We start from the raw sequence: 24638 nt of genomic DNA, 5'->3' as shown, positions 1-24638 counted from the left end.
AATGGTAAAGGCATGAGGAGAGTTGATCCCATGCCCTAGGTTCCAAATCACGTTGAACTCATGTTGAACCCACCTATCCATAGAAGATGTCATAATTTTGTATTTAGTTTTGTTCGATTTCTTCATTGATGTCATTGTTTTAACGTTGCTTCTTCTTAGACGGTTTGTTGATATGTTATACCTTTTTATTTTATTTTGTATTTTTCCAGTTTCATTTTCTGAATCTATGTGCAGTTCCATTTCATTCCATTGGTTTAATGGGATTTACATATTGTTAGTTTCACATGCATGCAAATATACATTTAGACATGGATTTAGTATGGAGTAGTGTTAAAAGCACCCCAGTTATTACCAGAGGCACCCTACACCATAGCCAATTTTTTTGTCTCACATGGGTTAAAAATTTAGGAATGGGCTGATTTTTGGTGAGGAGGATCTATATGGTGAGGAGATCACCCTCAACAAAAATCAACCCATTCCTAAACTTCCAACCCAACCAAATCTGGTTTACAGAAAAAATGGACGATTTACAGTTCTTCAACTTGTTTTGATGGGGTTAGAAGTTTTGGAATGGGCTGATTTTTGGTGAGGATGATCTCCTCACCATAGAGATCATCATCACCAAAAATCAGCTCATTTCGAAACTTTTAACTCATATAAGACGAAACAATTTGGCTATGGAGTGGTATGTGGTGCCCTTGGTAATACTTGGGGTGCCTTTGACACTACCCTTTAATATGAAGTACCCATTAGCTTCACCAAATAGGTCTTCTGAATATGTGTAGATCGTTCTGTTGTAGTCTCTTTGCTAACTTGCTAACTTCATTTGTATTTAGGGTTGATCAGTGCCGAATGAAGATGGGCTTGATTCTTAGTGGCGTTGGGGATAAGGTATATGAGTTTTTTTGAAGACTGAACATATTAATCTTTGACATTCTTTTCAAGGAATTATTACTCTTATTTTTGTTGTGGATTTTTCTGAGGGATTATAGGACAATTTTCTTTCTTTATTACTCATCAAATATAGATACAACAGCATCCAAGAACTTGGAAAGGGAACTATGACATATCTATCGTTGTGTTGTTTGCTTTGGTCATGTAATCTATGCCTCATGCCTAATCAGGAGTAAATACATTAGCCTTGGTTTAGGTGGTTTGGAGTAAATACGTTAGCCTTGGTTTAGCTTAACTCATCATGCTAAAATTGTGCAAACACTTCCTTGGATTGCCAAATGTTTGGTCTTGTAGATATTATTATTATTTATTTATTTTGGATGGGTTAGCTGGACTTCAATCCATGACTTCAAAGTTGCATTGCAGTAGTCAACCGACTGAGCTACAGGTCAAAGTCCATGTAGTTCATATTATCCTTATAATTTTAATTTTTATCTTAGATGATAAGGTCTAATTTTTATTTTTGTCGGGAGTCTTTATGTTCTTTGTAAAGGTCCTTTTATATCCCTTTCCTTGTGGTTGGTCATCTCGACCTCCTTCTAATTAATTGTTTATTTATCGTGTTTTTTTAATATCTTAGACGATCAATTTTTTTGGCCCCCCTATTGTGATTGCATGATGTTCACTTCATTCAACTAAACTTTGGTGCCAGGTCATGCGTATTTGGTCATTGGGAAGCTACAAATGTTTAGAAGAATATCCCGTTCCAGATATAGCTCCTTTAGCTGATTTTGATTTTGATGAGAACAAGGTAAAACTAGGACTGGAATTTTTATGTTGTTGGTGCTTCATAATGATTTGATGCTTGATTGCAGTTTCATATATAATTGCATATAATACACTTAAATTAACTTGTTTAGACAACCATTCCACTAGTATCCATAGAGTCATCTAGATTGATTAGTCGATGTGTAGGCATGGTGATACTTGCATGTTCAATATTAATTGTAGATGACTTTAAAAGTTCATATAAAGTCAACCACAAATCAGATCAGGGTGATCCAACCCAACTTAAAGAGGTATTTTCGTCTACTTTCTAACCTTACATTTACATAATACATTTAGAGTAGAGTAGCAGGTTGGTAATTTACATTTTTACTTATCTGTTCCATTCTTACAATTAACACTCATATAGATAGAAAGAACAACCACCACCAAAATCTCATTCCCAAGCATTAAACAGAGAAATAAATTGCATATTTAGACCAAGATACTTCCCAACTTCATGCATCAAGAGCAATAGAAGATTTGAAGAAAATGTTGTAGAGCTCGACCTCATGATTATTGTTTGAAGTTCCTAAGACGTACTTGAGGCATTTTGGGTTCTTGAGGCGAGGCATGAGCCTCAATTATTTTTAAAGAAAAAAATCTTAAAAAATATATATCAAGTATAATAAATTAAAAAAAAAATATAAAACTATAAAGTAATTAAAGAACAAAAATAAAAACAAGTAAACACCATCAAACCTCAAATAAACATTAAACAATAAAAAGTAGGCAAGTAGTAATGTAATATGGTACCTATGTATCATCTCTCATGAGTCATACCTCTTGACTACATTTTAACTTTTTAACCAAGTAACAACTAGTCTAGGCCTAGCAACATTTTTTTTAGTACCCGCAAATGGACCATCTCTTAGCTTCAACACGCATTCCGTTACTCTCTTGCTCTCTCTTCGTAAAACAATACAAACTTAAATTAAAACAAAGTTTTTTTGTTTTAGCTGAACAAGAGAAAGAGCTTCGACAATTGGTTTTGATGAAGAAAAATATAGCAGTTTCTTTCTGAAGAGAGTTGTAGTAGTTTGTGGATCAGTACACATCAAACCCTTCGATTCTCAACCCTTAATAGAGAGAGAGAAAGAGAGAGAGAGAGAGAGAGAGAGAGAGAGAGAGAGAGAGAGAGAGAGAGAGACTTGTTCCTTGTAATGGCTTAAACATTTCGTGTAAAGGCTTAAACATTTTGTTGATTATTGCATGTATTGAATCACAATTGATATCGATGGGAGTAGATGATGAGAGTTGAGACAGAGGAATACCGAATTTGGTTGCATATTAGATGTGTGAGGAAAAGAACAGTTGAAACTCGAGAATGAGACATTAAAAATGAGTTGAGGGTAGTAGTTGATGTGGTATTCTCTAACGTGGCATCACTAAAGGAAAAAATAATGGGCAGACAAAAATTGAGTTTCAATCCTCTTTGTATATGGTTGAGGATATATATATATCAGATCGAATATAGTAAAAATGGATCTGAAACTTGCACTCTGATACAAAGCTATAACATCCCAAATTTTGGATGTCCACAATTCGACTTGAATAACCAAAGTCGATCTGTTACGTGAAACCCGACTGTCGATAAATGAGAAAAAAGCTGAAGAAATGTATATTTGTCAGAAATTCAAGGGCAATTTTGACCATAAAAGACAATTGTTCAAGTTTTTGAAAAAAATCTATGATTTTTAATGACTTTGATGTAAAACCATGTTTCAATACAATATTATTAAAACCATGCGCGTTTGAAACCGTTTATTGAGTCAAATCCATTTATTTAAAATCCAAAAGATATGGTGAAAAACGAACCCATTTCAATGACAGTTTCTTAAAATGTACTTTTCTTTGATGAAAGATAGGCTTGTCATATCTTCTTGGAAAGATAATTTTCGAAGGAAAAAAATGGTGTAGATTTCACAAGATTGTTTTTAAGAAATTTTTTTAGGTCAAAATCAAGTATAACAGAGCATGTTGTCCTTTAAATTTCAGATACGTTGCGACTTGGTAAAATGATTGTTGCAATCAAACCCCTTGGAATTTTGAAAATCCGTAAGTTGTACTATAAACTAGCCAGAATGGCTACACTTTACGTGTTTTACACGTCTAATTTTCACTTCAACTATGAGAATGAATGGCTGAAATTGTATGTTGTACGTTTATCTGACCAGGATTATAGCAGCAGGGTGAGGATGTATTTAGGTGGTGGATTTTTATTGGTTTTATTGTCTTGTTAACTTCTTGGTTAGGTCATCTCGAACCTCTTTGAGTTAGCTTTTAAGTTCTTATATCGTTTTATTTTGTTAATGAAATCTTCTATACTTAAAAATGTAGAGCATGAGGATTGTCTCTTACCTTAGTTTGCGAATATTACTTATTATTCTTTTTCTCCTTTGTGAACAATGATGCATGTCTTGTAGTGCACCTTCTCGTGTACTGCTTAATTATAATGCTAATCTCAGTTGCAACTTTCATCGCGGACTATCATTATGAGTTGGTTTCAGTTGTATTGAAAGTTTCTGCTACAGATTATACATTTTCACAATCCATTTCTTCTCAATATAATGGACCGACAAGTGATAAGCTGATATAGTTTGATCTGGTCTTGTGCTCTATCATTAACTAATAAGTTTTCTTTCTTAAGGTTTACATTTGCACATTTTTCTTTTTTGACGAGGTTGATACCTATGAGTTAACTATAAATATTCTATCTTTAAGAACATTTTGATTCCTCTGATTGTCTTCTTGTAGATTGTTGGTCTGTTGGGAACTCATTTATGCATCTGGAGGCGTCATGGAAAACAAAGTACATTTTCCTCATGTGAAGGCACATTTTCAAGGGGCTTATGTATGCGGTGTGTACCCACATTCTCAAACTGTCCTAGGTGAAAACTTACTAGTATCACTTATAAAGAAAATGAACCAAATGTCTGTTTTGTTTGGTCAAGTTCACTTTTGGTATATGTAGGATACATACATTATGAAGCAAAACAACAATCCAACAGGTATGTATGAATGATAGGGGATGGACAATAGCATGGAATTCATGGTCTTCTTGTGCAAGACTTTTGACTAGCATATCATCGATATAAACTCAACTTCGCAAATACTTCCCCAGATCCGAACATGGTCTTCCCGAGCAAGACTTTTGACTAGCATAACATTGATATAAACTTCTACATTTTTTCTGATCAAATCATGAAATTTTTTGTTAACTAACCTTTGGTAGGTAGCTCCTTCATTCTTTAGGCCAAAGGGCATGACCTTATAGCAGTATAGACCTTGCTCCGTGATGAATGCTATTCTCTTCTGATTGTCTTCCACCAGAAGAATTGTATAAGAATAATTGTCAAGTTTCTCAAGGAGAGCTTGCCAAGATATATATACTAATCAAAGTGAATGGACATAAATGCCCTTATAAAGAGAAGGATAAAAAATTAGGAAAATAAAATAAAGTAAAGACATATTTCCCAATACTCCGTTCAAGCTGGAGAAAATATATCAACTAAGTCCAGCTTGACAATATGAGAGTTAGTGACAGATGGACCAATAGACTTCGTAAGCGTGTCAACAAGCTGATCTGATACAAATACTGTCTGAAGAGCACCAGATCAAATTTTCTCCTTGAGAAAGTGAACATCAACCTCAATATGCTTGGTTCTCTCGTGTAAAATAGAGTCAGAAGCAAGTATAATAACGGACTTGTTGTCGTAAAACAATGTGGACTAGCCAGAAATATGAAATCCCAGCTCCGTCCGTAAAGATCGAAACCAAATAAGCTCACATGTGCCAAGGGCCATAGCTCGATATTCAATTTCAATAGAAGAATGAGAAACCACACTCTATTTCTTTCTTTTCCAAGAGATCACATTACCACCATGGAAGGTACAGAAACCAGAAGTAGATCTTTTATCCATAATAGAACCAACATAATCAACATCAATGAAGCAAGACAAATGTAGTTGAGCAGTGGACAAATAAAAGAGTCTAAGACCAAGACGCGACTTTAAGTAATGAAGAATATGATAAACAACATCAAGATGAGAAGTGCGTGGAGCATGCATGAACTGATTGACCAAATTGATCACAAAAGTCAAATTTGATTTGGTGAGAGTCAGATAAATCAGATGGTATAAGAGTCATTGATAGGAAGAAGAATCGGATAATAGATCACCAGATTCAGCATGAAGATGATTCTGATCCATATGAGAGGAAGCAAGACGACAACCAAACATACTAGTGTTCTGAAGAAGATCTAGTGTGTATTTGCGCTGAGAACCTAAGTCCTAAACTTCGAAAGCACGATCCAATAATTTTTTTACCTTTGTCAATCCATTAGTATCATTTCTAGTAAGGATAATATCTACATAAACCAGAACAATGGTACACCGATCATCTAATCCTTGACGAAAAAAACATGTATGATTTGATTGGCATCTGGAGAATCTCATAAATAAAACGACCTTAGAAAAGTGTTGAAATCAGGTTCGTGAAGACTGCTTCAGCCCATACAAAGCTTTGAGAAGGCGACATACCTTGCCATAATACTCCCCCTGAAGACGAAATCTAGGAGGGGAGTCCATATAGATAATCTTAGACAGATCATCATTCAAAAATGCATTCTTCACATCTAGTAGGTGAAGAGGCTACGAGTGACATGTAATCAAAGAAATAAGGAGGTGAATAGTAGAAAGTTTTGTTACAGAGGCAAATGTAGTACTAAAATCCTTGCTTGGAGTCTGCGTAAATCCTTTAGCAACTAGGTGGGCATTGTATCGATCAACGGTGCCATCTGCAAGATACTTGACATTGACAACCCATTGACAACTAACAGTTCGCTCCCAAGAGGGAAATGAATATAAGTTCCCAAGTATGATTCTTCTTCAAGGTATCCATCTCAGTAGTCATGGCGGTAGTCCACTGAGGGTCTTGTAAAGTCTCTAAAATAGATTGAGGAACTTGAATAGAAGTAGTGGTAGTAAGGTATGCCTGATAAGGAGAGAGACCCTGATACGAAACAAACTGGGTAATAGGGTGATCAGTAACATACCCCCGCTTACCTTTGCGAATTGCAATAGGTAAGTGAAAGTTAGAAACAAAAGGAATAGGAGCATGGGTAGGAGAGAATATACCTAAGTCCAAGGAAGAGGTTGGCAAGGTTGAAGATGGGCAAGGGCGACGAGAATAAACTTGAAGCGTTGGCAAAGATGGGAGAAGATCGGAAAATGCAGCACTATAGGAGAAGATTCCTACAAAGGCAAAGAGTTCTGCAAAGAAGATGTGGCCTGAAAGTAAGGAATATTTAAAAAATAAAGTGACATCAAGAGAATGTATGACATGATGAGAAATAGGATCATAACATCGATACCCCTTAGACATAGAGGAGTAATCCAAGAAAACACACTGAATGACTTTGTTATTTAATTTCGTGTGATGAGGGGTATTGTCCTAAACAAAACAAGTGCACTCAAAACTCCGGGTATAATAGGAAAGAGGGTGCTATCAGGGTGAACATGAAGAGACATTTGTCCCCCTAAGGTGTGACTCTGAACACGATTAAGAAGAAAAACATCAATGAGGACTGTCATGTTCTAATATAACTTAGGAACATTCATTCCTCGAAAAAGGTATCAGACAATATTCATAAGGTGGCGGCTCTTACGTCTCGCCACCCCGTTCTACTCAAGAGTGGAGGGACAGGTCAACTGGTGAAGCATACCATTCTCATGTAGGTAAGTGCGAATCCCATCAGAAATATATTTCCCTTTATTATCTGACTGAATAACTTTTACAATGATGTTGTACTGCTGTGTTTGAATCATTTTAACAAAATTGACAAAAATAGGAAGTACTTCATATCGAGATCGCATCAAATAGACCCAAGCACAACGAGAATAGTCATCAATGAATGTAACATAATATTGGTTACCAGTAAAAGTAGTAATAGGGGAAGGCTCCCACACATCAGAATGAACTAGATCAAACACAGTATTAAACCGATGCATACGAGGAATATAAAAAGTACGAGTATGTTGGAAAGCCTACACATAGAGCACTGGAACTTATGTCCAGTACAAGAATTTTTTAAAGCAGGGAATAAAGAAAATAAGTGTTGAAAATTAGCGTGTCCTTAGCATGCTACAAATCTAAAGACTGAGAAGAAAAAGTGACTCCCAAAGGAGGGAAGGACAGAAGCCAGGACAGCAGTATGCGGAGATCTAAGCAGGTACAACCCATCCCGCTCATATAGCTTGGCAAAAATCCTCTTTGAAGTCAGGTCCTGAAAAATATAGTGAGTAGGAAAAAAGGTCACTGAGCAATTTAGATATTTGGTAATAGTATTTACAGACAAAAGGTTAAGGGATAGCTGAGGAAAATGAAGCACAAGGTCAAGAGAAATATTAGAGGATAAAGGGATGGTACCCTTGCTGTGTATAGGTGTAAGTGACCCATCAACAATACGAACCTCCCTATGAGTAACAAGAAAGGTAGATGAAGTAAAATGGCTAGGCTCACCGATCATGTGATTAGAGGTACTAGAATCAATAACCCATGTCAAGGGAGTAGGACTTGACTGGGTGCCATGAAATGCAGAAGATATACTTGGGGGCGTGGTGATTGAGGTCATACTTGAAGATGATCGAGTATGAGCATGAATTTGATCACGAACAATAATGACAATCTGGGTCTGAAGCTACCGCAGATCAATAGTGCCAGGAGAAGCAGGGGGGTCAGTGGTAGGAACCTGTGATGAGTCTATAGCGGCAGTACGAACATAATGCTATACAGGAATGACAGTAGATCGCAACAAGTGAGGATAAAGTTGAAAACATTGGGCCTTCTCATGGCCAATTTTCCCACAATGACTGCTAATAAGACTACTCCTTTGACCACGAGGACGACCCCTACGGCCATGACTCAGATCCTTAGGTGCGAGAATCAGAAAAGGCCGAATTGGCTACTAGGCCATTTGCTATGTCGGTAGAGCAGACAGAACACCAGAAGCCTGAGACCAAGACTGAAAATTTCGACTATGATGTGATGCCATTACTCACAAAGGCAAAATGATGAAGATAATAGCAATAATCAAATGTAGAAAGACAACAATTTGATGAAGATAATAGTGTAGGATCACATCACCATACACTTAAAGTGCGAGAACTGAGGGATCACTAAAAATCTGGAGTAAAGGAAAAATGACAGCAGCCTCAAAACAGAAATAGTTGAGATTTTTCATAGAATTGAAGAACTAAGCAAGTAGATGGAGCTTTGGTTTGAAGGGAGGTCTTGCGATCATCTAAGGAGCTAAAAAGAAATCAACACAATCGCAATCACATGAGTGCACAGCAACACTAATCGCAGCCCACAATATCAAAGCGGCCCGCAACAATAGGCAGCAAGGCCCTAATTGCAGAATAGTCCAGCCAACGGCATGGAACTAATTGCACAAAAAATTGGCAGCCCTATCATAGGGAACCAATCACGTAGAAACACCTCTATCATATTATGCGATTGGGGTCAAAAAAAAAAAAAAGAACCCCCCCGAAGGGGAGACCTTCCAACAAAGACTACTTGCTAGGGTTTGGTCTTAAAGACTAAATGGCTTGGTGAAAGGAGAAGAGAAGAGAGAGGATAGGGAGGTGGCGAAGGAGAAACCCTAAGTAAGAGCAAACGATGGATCCTCTAGGGTTCTGATACCAAGAAGAATTGTAGAAGAATAATTGTCAAGTCTCTCAAGGAGAGCTTGCCAAGATATATATACTAATCAAGGTGAATGGACATATATGCCCTTACAAAGAGAAGAATAAAAAACTTGGAAAATAAAATAAAGTAAAGACGTATTTCCTTGAATACCCATCCATCAAGGATAGTATAGTATCTCGTGCCCCACCGTATCTTCTAGTTGATCAATCCTAGGCATATGGAAGATGTCCTTAGGATGGTTCAAGTTGGTGAAGTTACTACAAACTCCCACTTTCGCATTCTTTACAGAAACATGACTATGTTGGCAAACCATTCGGGATACTGGACTTCCTGGATGAGCCCAACTTCATGTAACTTTCTCACTTCTTCATTTACACACACTCTCAATACGGGAGTCAGTCTTCTAGGCTTCTGCTTCACCGGCTTTTCCTCTTTCTTGACATTCAACTGGTGACACATCAATTTTGGGCTTACCTCCGACATGTCTTTGAAAAACCAAGAAAAAACATCTCGATTCCTTTCTAAACATTCTATGGACAAACTCTCTTTTCCCTTCAATTGAACTCTATATAGACTTTCTTACTGGTTCGACCTTGAGTAAACAGCTTGCGAGTTTTCTACCTTGACCTCCAACTCTTGTTCGGGTCTAGCCTTCTGTAATTTCTCTTGGCGGTGATTTTGAGCCTTCTAGCATATGTGTGCTGTTGCCTACTCTCTTCTGATCTCCCACGGTTTGATCTTGGTAGGAAATTTGATTATTTAGTGGTAAGTGGACAGGATGACCTTCATCTCGTGCATCCACCTCCTCCCAAGGATTTTGTAGGTCAATATCACATCTATTATAGTGAATCTTGTCATCAGCGTGACTTGTTTTGACTGGTAGAACAATCTCCTCTATGGGTTGGGCTGTCGAACCATCAAACCTTATCAAGGGCATTCAAGCAATGCTGAGTACTTCAAGACCAAAACCCATCTGATCAAAGGCCTCAACGTAGAGAATATCTACCAAACTCCTACTAGCTATCAAGATTTGTTGTAATCACCAGTGCATGTTAGTGCGAGCAGACTACTCCATCCAAATCCTGATTTGAGAAGGAAAAAACTTAGTGCCTTACCTCCGGAGCATCCGCAGGTCCTAACCTTGTGGACAACATTTCTTCCAAATGAGCGTTCTTCCTCATTTTTGCTTCGTGTTCTTTTCTTGCCTCTTGACGACACTCATCAATTTGCTCATAAATTATGTTGATGACAACATCCATCCACTCTTCCATGTGAGCCATTTCCCTAGGAGGTGATTGTTGATCAACTCTGTTCCTTTGTCCCTCAGTTGTTGTTGACGTCGAATCCTAATAGTAATTTTTGGAAAATACTTGGTTAATGAATAAAGCTCTACTAAGCTCTTATATAAAAATAAGAGAACAATTACAAATATGCCCTACATTTACATTACACACACCAAACTATACAACCCACAAACATTATACACTCACCAACACTCCCCCTCAAGCTGGAACATATACATTAAACATGCCCAGTTTGATAGAAATATCATGAAAAATAGCAGGCTCGATAGTTTTAGTGAAGATATCTGCAAGTTGATAAAAAGATGAGACATGTTGAAGACTTATGAGCCATAAAAGATTCTCTTTAACTAAGTGCATATCTATTGCAATATGTTTGGTCCTCTCATGAAGAATTGAGTCAGACGCAATTTTCTGAGCTTCTTTATTATCACAATAAAGATGCAATGAACCGCTAATGGGAAATCCTAATTCAGAAATGAAAGAACGAAGCTATAAAATCTCACATGTTCCATGATCTATGGCTCGGTACTCAGCCTCAACACTTGAGCGAGCAACAACATGTTGTTTATTACTTTTCCATGAAACTAGATTTCCTCCAAGAAATGCACAATATCTAGAAGTGGAGCAACGATCAGTGGTTGCTCTTGCCCAATCAACACCAGTATATCTAGATATATGAAGATGGCCATGAGAATTTTACTTAAGTCTACGACTAGGATTAGACTTTAGGTATCGAAGAATGCGATGGACAACAACCAGATGAGAAGTACGGGGAGCATGTATGAACTGGCTCACCAAGCTAACAACAAATGAAATATCTGGTCGAGTGATGGTGAGATAAATTAGATGACCCACAAGACGTTGGTACTTTTGAGGATTATAAATAAGATCACCACCACTTTCATGAAGCGGATGCTTAGAATCCATCTGTGATGACGAAGTAGGTTTACACCCAAGCATACCAGTATTACTAAGAAGATACAGCTTATTTCCTTTGAGAAAGAAATATTCCTTTTTTGTTTCGAGCAAGTTGAAGGCCAAGAAAGTGCTTCAGACTGCCTAAATCTTTAACTTCAAAAATACGACCAGGCTCACCCTTCACATGAGAGATAAATGAAGAGTTGTTTCCAATAAGGATTATATTGTCCACATAGACCAATAAAATTGTACATCTAGTTGAATGGGAATTGGTAAAAACGGTATGGTCGGAATGACACCTTCGAAAACCCATACTAATTATCACTTCATTGAAGCAGTGGAACCAAGCACGAGGCGATTGCTTCAAACCATATATAGATTTTTGAAGACAACAAACCTTCTTAGAAGTCTCCCCCTAAAACAGGAAGCCAAGACAGGGGTCCATATAGACTTCTTCTATCAGATGCCCAAGAAAGGCATTCTACACATCTAACTGATACATAGGCTAACTTTGATTAGTAGCAAGGGAAATTAAAACATGAACATATGTCAATTTGGCCACAGGACCAAAGGTGGCATCACTGAGTAAAACCTTGTGCAACAAGACGAGCCTTGTATCGAGCTACAATGCCATTTGAGTTGTGTTTCACAGCAAAGACCCAACGACATCCATCGGTGTGCTTCCTTGGTGGAAGAGAGACCATGTCCCATGTATGATTATGCTTTAATGCATTCATTTTCTCGACCATCGCGACTTTCCACTCAGGATGAAGAAGTGCAACGTGAATAGTTTGAGGAATCGACACGGTATCAACATCAGAAAGGAAAGCTCGGTAAGGAGACACAGCCTGATTACACACATACTTGAGTAATAGGGTAAGGACTAGAAACACACTTACGAACCCCTTTTGCGAAGAGCAATAGGCAAATTAAAGTCAAAAGAATTAGTAGGAATAATAGTAGTATCAAGTAAAAAAGGCGGTAGAGATAAAGGACCTAGATTACTAGGTGGAGCATCATGCGAAGAAGATGAAGGTTGCAGTGTGAGAGAAGAGGGAGCACGAGATCGCCGATGAACATATGTGAGATACTTGCATTCTTGCAAAGTAGGGTCAGAGAAAATGACCGGAATAGGTAAAGGACGTGGTGATACGGGAACCAGTGTATAACTATCAGGAGAAAAATAAGGAACATGTTAAAAAAAGGTGACATCCATCAAAGTGAAGAAACTCTAACTTTGGGGATCATAGTACCAATATCCCTTTGACACCCCCAAATAGCCAATGAAAATACAATGGATAGCTATATCATCCAATTTTTTCAACTAGGATGATGATTTTGAACAAAACAGGTACAACAAAAAACTCGAGGCTCAATGAAAAAAAGGGAATCTTGTGGACGAAGAGAGTGAAAAGGAGTATGACCCCTAAGATCCTGGTAGTGCGATTAATCAAGAAGCATGAAGTAAGCAGCGCCATGGACCAATATGATTTCAGTATGTGCATACCACATAACAAAGAGTGGGTCACACCAAGAAGATGTCTATTTTTACATTTGGCAACGCCATTTTGTTGTGGCGTATATGGACAAGAAAAATGTACTACCATGTTGCTCGAGATAGTGAAAAAATGTGTGAGAGGTGTATTCGCCATCATTATCAGAATGGAGAGATTTGAGAAGAACACCATATTAGGTGTGCACCATAATGTGAAATTCTTGGAATTTAGAAAAAGCCTCATCTTTAGACTTCAAAGGATAAACCCATGTGAGGCGAGTACAATCATCAAATATACCCTAAATATAAGAGAACAATTACAAATATACCCTACATTTGCATTACACACATCAAACTATACAACTCACAAACACTATGCACACACTAACACTTTTTTCTTCCCATACATACTCCTTCAAGTATCTATTTTATACCAAATCCTGGATTTCCCTCAAAGCTCTGCATTTGTTGGTTCTATAGGCTCTAACCTTGTGGTAAGCGCAATATTCCCCTCATGAACTTTCCTCCTCCCTTAGAAGAGGTTTTGGCCACTTGAAGAATATTTCATTTGCTATCCTTGGGAGACGAGATTTTTAGATAGACCCTATCTCTCTCACTGATCCTTTCTTGGCTTCTTCGTCTCTTTCTGAGGCTTTTCCTTCTGCGTTCAATTCCTTTATTTTTGAGTTGTACTTCTTTTGGTAATTGAGACGACATTCACGTCAATTGTCGCTCGGGATGCCTGACTCCTAGCATGGACAATAATTGAAGCACCAACATCTGTCTAAAATGGAGGAGACACTCTACAAGATCTTTGCTCCCATTGAACATCGCAAACCATGGTGGAATGAATTTTTTGGGGGCTTAGTAGAAAAGATTTCCTCACTGAATGGAGAATTCCCTATTTCTTTCATAGCTAGAGTAGCCACATAATCATTTGTGTTTCCTTTATTCAAAGCCCACTTTTCCATGAGGATCACCTCTGTTACCTCTTCTTTCATCTATCTCAGTTGCTTTTCCTTCCCTACCTGTGCCATACTTGTTACTTTCGTCTTCTCTAATGAAATTGACTCTTCTAATTGTTTGTGAGGTAGATTCACACCTTGTTGTCGTTGTTCGGGTTCGTCTCTTTGAGCCATTGACTCGTCTACATGCCTTTTCAAGCCTATGTTTTCCTTTATTACTTCATCCAATTTCTTTTGCAAATCATGTTGATGTTGCAACATCTCCAGCCAATTGGCCATGAATTTCTTATGGGACAATCAAATGTTTCTCCATCAGCATAGCTGGTTGTTCTAATGGGACTTCTTCCCTTTTTGGTTGAATGTTACCTTGTGGGAGATCGTTCGGCTGAATTTGCTAGTTTGTCTCTTGTTATCTCGTTCTGATTTGAACCTATCGCACCATTATTGCTTGATTGATTTTTAGAAAGAAAAAGATCAGAATCTTTCTTCTAAATTCCCACAGATGGCGCCAAAGATGTGGGCTGTCACCACCTTGAGATTCATAGCACCACCAGATTAGACTTGCCAGAAGACTTTTACGAGCACTGGTGTGGTATTTGCCTAAGAGCGTTCAATTCTTAAGTTAAATTCCCAACAATTATTCAAGCAAATTCAATTCATCGTAATTCCTATAAATAGAATTTCTTTTACCTTATATTTATACCTTCATGGTTTCCTCATTGCTTTGGATTTCTTCCCCTTTTTTTCCTCCTTTTCCAATTCAACTTCCTTCTATTTTGATAAGATATCACCCAATCCCTGGATCGTCTTCGAGATTCTAAGGATTTAAGGTCAATTAACTAGTTTTCCTTGATTCCCGAACACACCAAGGAAGGGGAGTAGCTTTCCCTTCCCTTGGTTTATCGTTCGAGAGCCATAGCTTTGACATGGGATCTTTTTATTATCTACCCTTCCCAACTTATCCCCCAAGTCTCACTTTCCTTCACTTCTGTGTGAATATCTCTAGCATACCTCTAGGGATATTCTCAATTCCTTCTTTGATGTGTTATTTACTCATAAATTCATGTAATATTATTTGATCCCGAATACATATGTTTCACATGTTCTCAGATTTCTTTAGCAATATCTAGAGTAGAAACATAAAATTGGTGCTAATATGAGGCTACATACTATTCCACATCTAAGTAACAATTTGAGCATCCTCCTACTCCCACATATCAAGAGATTTTTCATTAAATGAATTTGGTTTATCCTTAATTAGATGGCTTTGTTTTCTTTTGGCCTTCATAAAACCTTCTACTGCCTTTGACCACTAAATATAATTGCTTCCATTCAGGCAAATGGAAGTCATTTGGGTCCCTAACAAATATGTAGATATCCCCAAGATAGTTTTCTGCTCCATGGTGAAACAACTAATTACCCAAAAATCAACAAAATACATTAAAAAATATGAGAAATATTTTTGATCAAATCAAGACAATGCACAAAGTTAACTGATGAAATCTCAAAGCTTGGAGAACCTTTCAGACAAGATTGCAACACCCAAAGGGAAATCGACAAGCTGGGATGAGCCTACAGATGAAATCACAATCCCCAAAAAACCCTAGGTGAAATCGCAGGCCTCCTATAGTGGTATCTGATGAAATCACAAGCCCCATGGAACTCTTCTCGGTAAGACGTGTGCGACTTGGATGGCAAAAACACTTGATCTGAAACTTATTCACTACATAACACCACAAATAAGTAGGAATACCTGATGAAAACCCCTCGGATTTGTGATCACATTAGGTATGCTCACCAACCACTGTGTCTACTATCCTCCAAACCTAGGATTTAACTAAAATTGTGATTACAGGTAGAAATCTGTAGAAGTATTTGTCCTCATCCACTAGTTGTATCGTTTCTTGTAATTGATTTTCCTGTAACTTTTTCAAATTATATGTAGTCAATCGCTTGAAGATTGCATTGGGAAGTCTTCAGCTTGAAGAAACATATCGAAGCCAAACTTGTTGAAAATCAAACTTAAATAGGTTGAAAAGAAGAATGAAGGACCAATCAAGATCATCACAGACGAAAAGGAAAATAAAAAAAATGTTAGTGTGTGTGTGTGTTTGTCCCTTCTTGGTCAATCGACCCATGTACAATCGACCGAACCTAAAACTCTTAGACCTCTCCATTCTTCTCATTTGGGCGATCGAACCTGAAAGTTGGGTACCTTCATTTCTGCTCATTTGGGCGACCGAATCCGAAACTCGTGAACCTCCTCTTTTGCTCACTTGGGCGACCAAGACTGTTAGGTCTATTGAACCCGAAAGTCTTAGAGCTATTGAGTTTGTTGACTCGGTCGACCCAGACTCTTGGTTGGCCTAGCACTCAAATCCCAATTCGTGTGATTTTTTTTGTTTCAATGATCATTTTATTTGAGAAAGATTTGGTCTTTGGTTGTTTTTGAAATTGATGACTCTTTCAAGAGGCTATCCATAGTTTTAGGGTCTCTTTAAACTCTATTCTCCTTTCTATTCTATCAATAGGAGAGATCTATCAGAGAAGTTCATCAACAAAAGACACAATTAGATCTTAGTTAAGCTCTTGAGTTTTTCCGTCATCCTTTCTTCTTTGATTTATTTTCTAGTAGTACTTTTAGTTAGAGAGAGAGTTGTATTTTATTTCTATTTTTAGGGAAATTTCTTGTAGTGAAGTTTCATAACGGTTTGAGTGGAAGTCCCAGGCATAATGCCGCCGTGGTGTGCTTGCTTTTCTGTGTAAGCAACTGTAATCTGAAAGCATTGAATAGAAAGACATCAACTCAAGTTATTGAGCTTTCCGAGAGTGGAGTAGGGACTGAGCTCACTGAACCACTATAAATCTGTGCCTCTTGTGTGGTTTGATTTTCTCTAAACTCTACTTTATTTATGATTTTAGCAAATCTAATTGGTTGTATGTTATGATTGCTTGTTTTGTTCATCAAGTGTCTTGATAATCAAAAAGTGGTAGAAAACTTATTCACTCCTCCCTCTAAGTGTTCTTTATTGTTATTTCAATTGGTATCAGAGCATAGGTTACACCCATTTAGGGCTTAACATCCCTGGTGTGATCTTAATGTAATGAGTATGGCTATGAGAGGGGAAGGTGGCTCAGTCTCTTGACCACCATATTTTGATGGAACTCATTATGTGCATGAGAAAGTTTGTAAATTTTTCTCAACGCACTTGATGAAAATACTTGGAATGCTGTGATAGAGGGATGGAATGAACCCATGACACTCACTCTAGTTAATGATGTATCTACCCCTATTAAAAAGAAAAGATATGAGTGGACTATTAGTGAACGTGAAATGTACAAGGTTAACTATAAGGGTTTGAGTGGTTTATCTCATAATGAATTTAATCGCATTGTTTCATATGAATCTGCTAAACAAGTTTCAGATCTCTTAGAGTTTACATATGAAGGAACTTCAAATGTTAAGAAATTGAAACTTCAAATGTTAACTACTAAATTTGAATCCATGAAAATGGATGAAAATAAATCATTTATGGATTTCTACACTAAATTGAATGAAATTGTCACTTTTATGTGGGGTTTAGGAGAATCAGTTCCAAATGCTAAGATTGTTAGAAAAATATTTAGATCTCTTCTTGAACATTTTTATCCTAAAATTATTGCAATAAAAGAAAGTAAGGATGTTGATCAAATCGAAGTAGAAGAATTGGTAGGACCTATGCGAACTTATGGATTAAATTATCATCCTACTAATAAGAAGAAGAATATTGCTTTTAAAACTTCTAATAATGCTACTAAAGATCAAGAAGATGTTGAAATTGAAAAAGATTCTGATGAAGAAGTTGCCTTAATGTCTAAACAATTCTTAAAATTTTATAAGGTTAAAAAAAATATTAAACAAAGAAAAGTCTTCAAAAAATCTGATAATAGATTTGAAAAATATAAGGAAAAAGATAATTCGAAAGAGAAGATTAATGAAGAAATTCAATGATATGTTTGCAAGGGTTTTGGTCATATCTCTAGTGACTATGCTAATATATGTTAGAAAAATAAAAACAAAGCTATGACAGCTACTTGGGATGATGATATAGATAATTCATCAAAAGAGTCGGAATATTCGAGTGAAAATGAAGAATCTAATTCTTTAAGTGCCTTAATGACGATTGCAACAATGATAAAGATTTTGTTCAAATTATAGTGGAAGAAGAAATAAAAGAAGAAGATGAAAACACCGATTGCATTTTTGAAGCTTACGATTTGTTATATAATCAGGAAGGCTAAAATGGAAAGTGAACTTAAATTAGATTTGAAGAAATTGATGAATGAAAATTCAAAACTATTAATTGAAAATTCTGACTTTCAATATTTGACTAAAGAAAACTTAAAGCTAAGGTTTGACTGCAATGAAATTGGTGAAAAATTAAGACTCTGTGGGATCACGTTAAAAGAAAAAGATAACAAGATCAAAGAACTTTCAAAATTGAATCAGATTCTAAATGAAGAGATCATACAAGCTGAAGTAAAAATTCAAAGACTTGAAGTAAAACAAAAAATTGGTGAGTTTACTCAAAGTTCTGAAACTCTTGATACATTGCTTAGTATGGGAAAACCATTTGGAGATAAAAGAAGCTTAATATATGTTCAAAATAATTCTCTACCGTCAACGTCCAAAACTGTATTTGTCAAAGCTAAATCTCCACTTAGACAATCTAATTTTTATCAAAAACCATCAAACTATTCTCAACATGTAATGAGGTAAAAACTTGTGAGTATTTGTCATTATTGTGGAATTACAGGTCATATGCAATTTGAATGTAAAAAGAAAATAAATGATCTCAGAATTCAAAGAGAATTTTTTTGAAAAATAGAGAAATGCATCGAAGAATAGGAAAATTGAACAGAAAGTCAAGAATGATAAGAGAAGAAACTCAAAAGCTTATTCACAAGAATCCAACAAGAAAAATACCTCCTAAAAGAAATGAACCGCATTTTGATTCTAAAAAATGAGTTCTCCACCATTCTTACTATGATTCCAAGAAACTCTTGGTGTGATTCCAACGTTTTATATTTTCTATCATCTTCTCATCTTTCCATTTTTTTTTAATTGTTTCTTGATTTTCTTGAAATCTTGAATTCTAAGAGTTTTGAAACTTGATTTCTTGATATCCATTTCATTTTACCCTTAATCCTTCCTCATTTTCTTTAACCCTTATTTCATTAATCTCATTTCCAAAACTACCCTATACTCTATTTACCAAACCCTTTTTTCTAAAGAAAAAAAAAATCATAATTTTTCAACCCCTATTCCTATTGTCGCCCAAATCCTTACCCAATCTCTAAACTAAATTTCTTAACCTCTGTTTTCCTCTTTTTCCTTCATTGTCTTGCTAAGTCCATCTCCCATCAATGCGACTGCTAATTTGTGTTGCCTAAACCTAGGCTCTGATACCAAATTTCATGTAGGATGGTAAGGGAAGAAGAGGAAAATAGAGGTTAAGGAATTTGGTTTAGAGATTTGGGCTACAATATAAAAATGGTGAAAAATTATGATTTTTTTTCTTTAGAGAAAGGGTTTGGTAATAGAGAATAGGGTAGATTGGAAAAAAGATTAATGAAATAAGGGTTAAAGAAAATGGTGAAGAATTAAAGGGTAAAATAAAATGGGTTTTAAGAAATCAAGATTCAAGACTTTCAGATTTCAAGAAAATCTAGAAACAATAAAAAAATGGAAAGATTATAGAAAAGATAAAACCTTGGAATCACACCAAGGGTTTCTTGGAATCAAACCAAGAATAGTGGAGAACTCACTTCACTCCATAAAAGAAACTCATTCTTTATTCATCAAAATTCTTCGTTAAAAAAAACCTAATATGGTCTATATATAAAGAAAATAAAGTCAAAAATCCTAATCAAACTAAAATACTAAATAAATAACCTAATTTCGTAACTTTCTCTCTCCTAGTTTTTCAACCTTAATAAACTTAAATAAAAGACACTAAAGTTACTAAATTGCCCCTAAATATTATACTAAGATCATAAGCCAATAAAACATCATAATAAGTCCAAAAAACATAAAATTAAAGTCCTAAAACAAAAATCTAAATAAAAACTAAAATCTACTCTTCAAGTTTTAATGTCCCCATCGCATACTCTAGTAGTCAATAAAGGAAAACAACTGGAAAGATGGAATAATGACATGAAGAAACAAACAATATATACCTACGATTCTAAGAGAAGAGAAAACATAGAGGAGATTTTTTTTTTCCAAAAATAATTTATTAGTTCACATTTTGAAGTTGAAAATCTGAATCCAACTTACAAATTCATCAAAAATCAAATGAAACTGAGCCACATTCATAGTCATACTTCCAACTCTCCAACTTTTAGTCTCTCAAACAAAAAACATTACTTAAAAGTGTGGGAATGGGGACGGGCTAGGCCCCTGGCTGAATGTGGTAATGTGCACTTATTTGGAATCTTTAGATCAAGGTCCACTACCAAGGAATGCTAGCAATTTGGAGGCTCATTTGTTGGTGTCTAATAGAGCAAGCCTAAAAATTAAAAAGGACTGACGGATTTTATAACGCTATAAAATTCTCAAGAGAAGAATCAAACTTGGGAGGCCATCAGACGAGGTTCAACTCTCCATCTCCTATGTGTTAGATTTGTGTGAGAGTTGGATGCAAGATTCTGATACTAGTTGGTTTAGAGTCTTGGGTGGATGCTATGGTTGATGGGCCCCTAGGACATTTGGGCTTTGAATCGGCAGGGGGAAGTGGTTGATCTATTGTCATGTGGGTCGATAAGACTTTTAGAATGGTTGAGTTAGGCGGGGTTCAGGACATTTCAGGTTTTGAAACCTTTAGAGGGGTGCCTCCAGAACATTCACTCTCGATTGTGCAGTAGGAGCTTTCGCATACCCATTGCCTAGATCATCTTGGTTCTTTCGCGTATGACCAAATGTCTTAGGTAGGTGATGTTTCAAGGCGTGGAGGTTGTATGTTGATGACTTCTTTGGTGAAGCTGTGTGTCACAGAAAGAGAAATCTGTTTCTTTTCATTGTAGGGTGGTGTATCGGAGGTGTGGGTTCCTTGGATGTGTTTAGCAAACTTGGGGTAACTTGTTTGGGATCAGAATAACACTGACAACAAATGATAAGTGGTTGATTTGGGGGTGAGAGAGATCGAATTCAGTCCAGACATGAGTTTTTGGTGGTAATCTCTCAACTTAGGAAAAAAGAGAATCCTCAGGTTTGAATATCGAGGGGATGCTGTGGAGTTCTCAGACACGCAGGTGAGTGAATCCAAGGAAATCGGCTTTTGGCCTTTTGCGTTGAATGATGTGGAGTTGTCGCAAGGGGCAATGACGCTTATGATACTTTGTTGTACTTATCTGAGAATTCCTGATGAAAATGCTTGAATCTGGCCTAAGAGTGGGAATGATAGTAAGGTAGGAAATGTCTCCCAACTAATGTTTAATGTGGCGATGAAGTTGTCTATTGGAATTCAATTATGTATGCAGAAAGTTGTGGGGCAATAGCCTCTCCATGGTGGTGGATCGTCTTGTCGTTTGGCAAGGATTATGACACTGAAAGAAAGGTTTGTAGCTGAGTTTTCTAAGCTGAAGATCATGAGACCCTTCACCTCTTCTGATACGAATGTTAAGGAGAAAATGAAGAAGGAAGTTCGAGAATTAAAAAGATCAGTGCAGAATTTTCCAATCAAGTCTTTAGACAGGAAGAGGGACGGTAGGCGCTCATCAAATCTTAATGTCGATTAAGATACTTTCTTGGAATGTAAGGGGCCTTAATATGACCTCCAAGATAGTAGCGGTCAGAGCCATTATTTCTTAGCAAAAGCCAAAGATTGTGGCTTTGCAAGAGTCAAAGTTAGAGAAGGTGGACAAGAAGCTTGTTAGGGATTTATGGGGGATTCGTGATATTGGTTGGTGTGCTCCTCCATCTTGGGGAGCTTCGGGGGGTATCATCTTATTCTTGGATAGGAAGTCGGTGATGGTGGAGGAGAGTCTTATTGGGGCTTTTTCAATTTCAGTTTTTTGCAGGTTAGCGAGTGATGATTTTACTTGGGTCTTTTCTGGGGTCTATGGACCAAATTGAGATAATGAACAAAATGAGTTTTGGGAGGAGTTAAATGACACGAGAGCTTATTGGGATAAACCTTGGGTCGTAAGAGGGGACTTTAATTCATCAAATTTTCGTTTGAGAAGTTAGGGGGTTCGAGAATCACTGCTAGAATACGTAAGTTCACAAATTTTTTTGATTGGAATGAGCTGATTGATCTACCGTTTTGCGGAGCTAATTTTATGTGGTCGAACAACCTGGATGCACCCAACCTCATTAGATTGGACCGATTTCTTATAACGCCTTGCTAGGAGAAGTATTTTGGGGGGTTGGTGCAAGATAAAATTCCAAATCTTGTCTCGAATCATTCTCTTATTTCCTTGGAGGCAAGGGATATGAGGAGGCGCCCGACTCCATTTAGATTAAAAAGTATGTGGTTATCACACTCTCATTTTGGAGATTTGATACATTCTTGGTGGAATGAACTATCATTTGTTGGTTGGCAGGCCGGGGACAGTGTTGAGGTTGGAATTGAAAGCTATCAAGGATAAGTTGAAGATATGAATAAGGAAACGTTTGGGTGTTTAAATGCTAAGAAGAAGATTGTTTTGTTGGAAATTCAAGAGCATAATGGTAAGGAGGAGTTGGGTTTATTGAGTGCGGATGAGAGAGCAAGGTAAGTGAACCTTAAAGCCGAGTTTCAAAAGATTGTTGCTATGGATGAAATTTTCTGGAAATAGAAGTCTCTGGAGTCCATTGGTTGAAGGAGGGTGTTAGAAATACCAGTTTTTTTCATTGGATAGCCAATTTCCATAATCGAGTTAATTTTATTTCGAAGCTTAAAGTCAATAAATCATGGAGAGTAAGCGAAGAGGAGGTTTGTAATGGGGGTTGTATAGTTTTACGAGAGGTTGTACTCTGATGATTGTGTGTATAGACCTACACTTGATCACTTGCCTTTTTATAGTATTTCTCACGATCAAATGAGGTGGTTAGAGAGGTCGTTTGAGGAAGACGAAGTGCAGGGGAGGGGGGGGGGGGCGGATGGCTTATGACAAAGCCCTGGGACCGGATGGATTCTCTTTGGGTTTCTTTAAAGTTTATTGGGAGTCGGTAAAGAGGATGTTTTGGTGACTTTGGATGATTTTTATGGGGAGGGTTTTTTGGATTTGGGTTCAAACTAAACTTTTCTTGCTTTGGTTCCAAAGATTATGGGAGCAGAAGATATTTCGGATCTTAGACCAATTAGCTTGGTCAATTTGGTGTACATGATTATCTCCAAACTTTTGGCGTCTAGGATAAAAGTAGTGCTTGGTAACATCATTGGTACAACTCAAGGAGTGTTTGTGGCAGGGCGTTAGATTCTTGATGATGTGCTTATAGCAAATGAATGCATCGACTCGCAGAAAATTGAAAGTTCCGGGGTTTGTATGTAAAATTGACTTGGAGAAGGCTTACGATCATGTGAATTGGAACCTTATGACGTATTTGTTGAGAAGAATGGGTTTTGTTGACAAGTGGGTTTGGTGAATGATGAAATGTATTTCAACACCGAACTTTTCGATGAGTTACGAAAAGGAGACCCCCTGTTTCCCTTTTTATCTGTGACTATCATGGAAGCCTTAGGGAGGAGGATGTCCAATGCAATGGATATTGGTGAGCTATTGGGGCATAAAGTCGGGACACATGGCCACTTGATCTTGTATCTTTATTTTGCAGATGATACCTTGATCTTCTTGGATTACTCTCTGAGGAAATTGAGTTCTTTGAGTAACATTTTTGGGTGTTTTGAGGTAGTTTCTGTCATTCTTGTAAATCTTTGTAAGAGTAGCGGTGGCATCCATTGGGTTCCAAGTAGGAGTTATTTCCTCAACTTATTTGGGTCTTCCTCTGGGGGTGGGCTATACAAGTAAGGAAATTTGGGATCCTTTGCTTGAAAGGGTAAGGAAGAGGTAAAGTAGGTGGAAGGCCAAGTTTTTTTCGAAGGGGGGTAAAATTACTCTTATCAAAAGCACGTTGGCTAGTATCGCTAACTATCTTCTTTTGTTGTTTTCTTTGCCTAGGAGTATTGAATTGCAGTTAGAGAGAATTTGTCGGGATTTTTTTTTGGCATGATAAGGATGGTAATAAGAGACACCATTGGGTGTGTTGGAAAATGTTTTTGCCTAAGAGGAATGGTGGTTTGTGCTTCAAAAATTTTAAATCAATGAGCTCGGTTTTGTTGGGAAAGTGGCTATGGAGGTTTGGAGAAGAAGGTGAGTCTTTGGAGGAGTGTGATAGTGGAAAATTTTGGGGTTAGTGCGAATGGGTGGGAAAGTGGGCCGGTTAGAGATTCGTATGGTTGTGGGGCTTGGAAAGGAATTTTGAGAAGTCTTCATTTTTTCAAGAAAAGGGTCAAATTCAAGATTGGGAATGGGAATAAGGTGAGGTTGTGGGAGGATTGGTGG

The 24638-nt window shown here is 37.0% G+C and overlaps 1 protein-coding gene across 5 annotated transcripts in view; it reads left to right on the top strand.

The window, feature by feature from the left end:
• LOC147396354 (F-box family protein with WD40/YVTN repeat doamin) overlaps nt 1-24638 on the top strand; it is a 55973-nt gene that overhangs the window by 12258 nt on the left and 19077 nt on the right. For 3 of the 5 annotated variants that reach the window (XM_086450020.1, XM_086450018.1, XM_086450016.1), the window contains 3 exons: nt 837-891; nt 1607-1705; nt 4477-4610. In XM_086450020.1, coding sequence (XP_086306146.1) covers nt 837-891; nt 1607-1705; nt 4477-4610 — 288 coding nt within the window. The remainder of the gene's footprint in view (nt 1-836; nt 892-1606; nt 1706-4476; nt 4611-24638) is intronic. The other 2 variants (XM_086450017.1, XM_086450019.1) reach the window with 1 other exon arrangement.

Source organism: Akebia trifoliata, chromosome 8 (genome assembly GCF_017979445.1).
Source record: "Akebia trifoliata isolate Shusen 1 chromosome 8, ASM1797944v1, whole genome shotgun sequence".
NCBI lineage: Eukaryota > Viridiplantae > Streptophyta > Magnoliopsida > Ranunculales > Lardizabalaceae > Akebia > Akebia trifoliata.
Note: the sequence above shows the minus strand (reverse complement) of the source record. Positions and strands in the feature narration are given on the sequence as shown.